Source organism: Cystoisospora suis (genome assembly GCF_002600585.1).
Source record: "Cystoisospora suis strain Wien I chromosome Unknown contig_1935, whole genome shotgun sequence".
Taxonomy (NCBI): Eukaryota; Apicomplexa; class Conoidasida; order Eucoccidiorida; family Sarcocystidae; genus Cystoisospora; species Cystoisospora suis.
In genome coordinates, this window is record NW_027154735.1 from 2,436 (window position 1) to 2,957 (window position 522).

General features: G+C 50.8%; 1 protein-coding gene across 1 annotated transcript in view; it reads right to left on the reverse strand.

Annotated features, from left to right (window-relative positions):
• Positions 1 to 4: 4 nt before the first annotated feature.
• CSUI_004201 (uncharacterized protein) overlaps positions 5 to 522 on the reverse strand; it is a 1,940-nt gene continuing 1,422 nt past the window's right edge. Inside the window, exon 1 of the mRNA XM_068064394.1 lies at positions 5 to 522. This exon is cut by the window's right edge and continues 1,422 nt beyond it. Coding sequence (XP_067923628.1) covers positions 372 to 522 — 151 coding nt within the window. The 3' untranslated portion in view covers positions 5 to 371.

Consider the following 522-nt stretch of genomic DNA (forward strand, 5'->3'; position numbering starts at 1 on the left):
AAGAAGAATCGTGAAAAGCGTGAGATAGAGACAGCGGATGGGATCTCTCTGTTTGCGCGGTGCATTCTGAACGGCTCCTCTGGGAAGAGAGGTGTATCAATTATATCTAGGAGAAGGAAAAGAAGAGGTGAGAGACATCGCCACTTCTTCGGCGCCTCCTTACAGAGAGATCGATTCTTGCGAAGTCTTGTTTCTTCAAGAGAGATTGAGCTATACCTTTACATCCTTTGTCGCCTATAAACTTCCGATTGAGTACCAGTTCATCCAGATCTTCTGCTCCCCCCCCTCCGCCCTCCCTTCTTCGTTTCTCTTCTTTGTCTGTTCTCCCTTGTACGAGAGTGGTTTGTGTAGAGAAGCACCTCCCATCTTCTTTATCGTCTCTTGATCTTCTTCCAAAGCCTTGTTGCTCGTCTTGTTCTCCCCCCCCATGCTCTCCATCTATTGCCTCTTCTCCAGAAGGGGGTGTCGTCCGCGCCGTACCTCTCGTCGCTATGAGAGAAGGCCCGTCGCCTACCCCCCCCC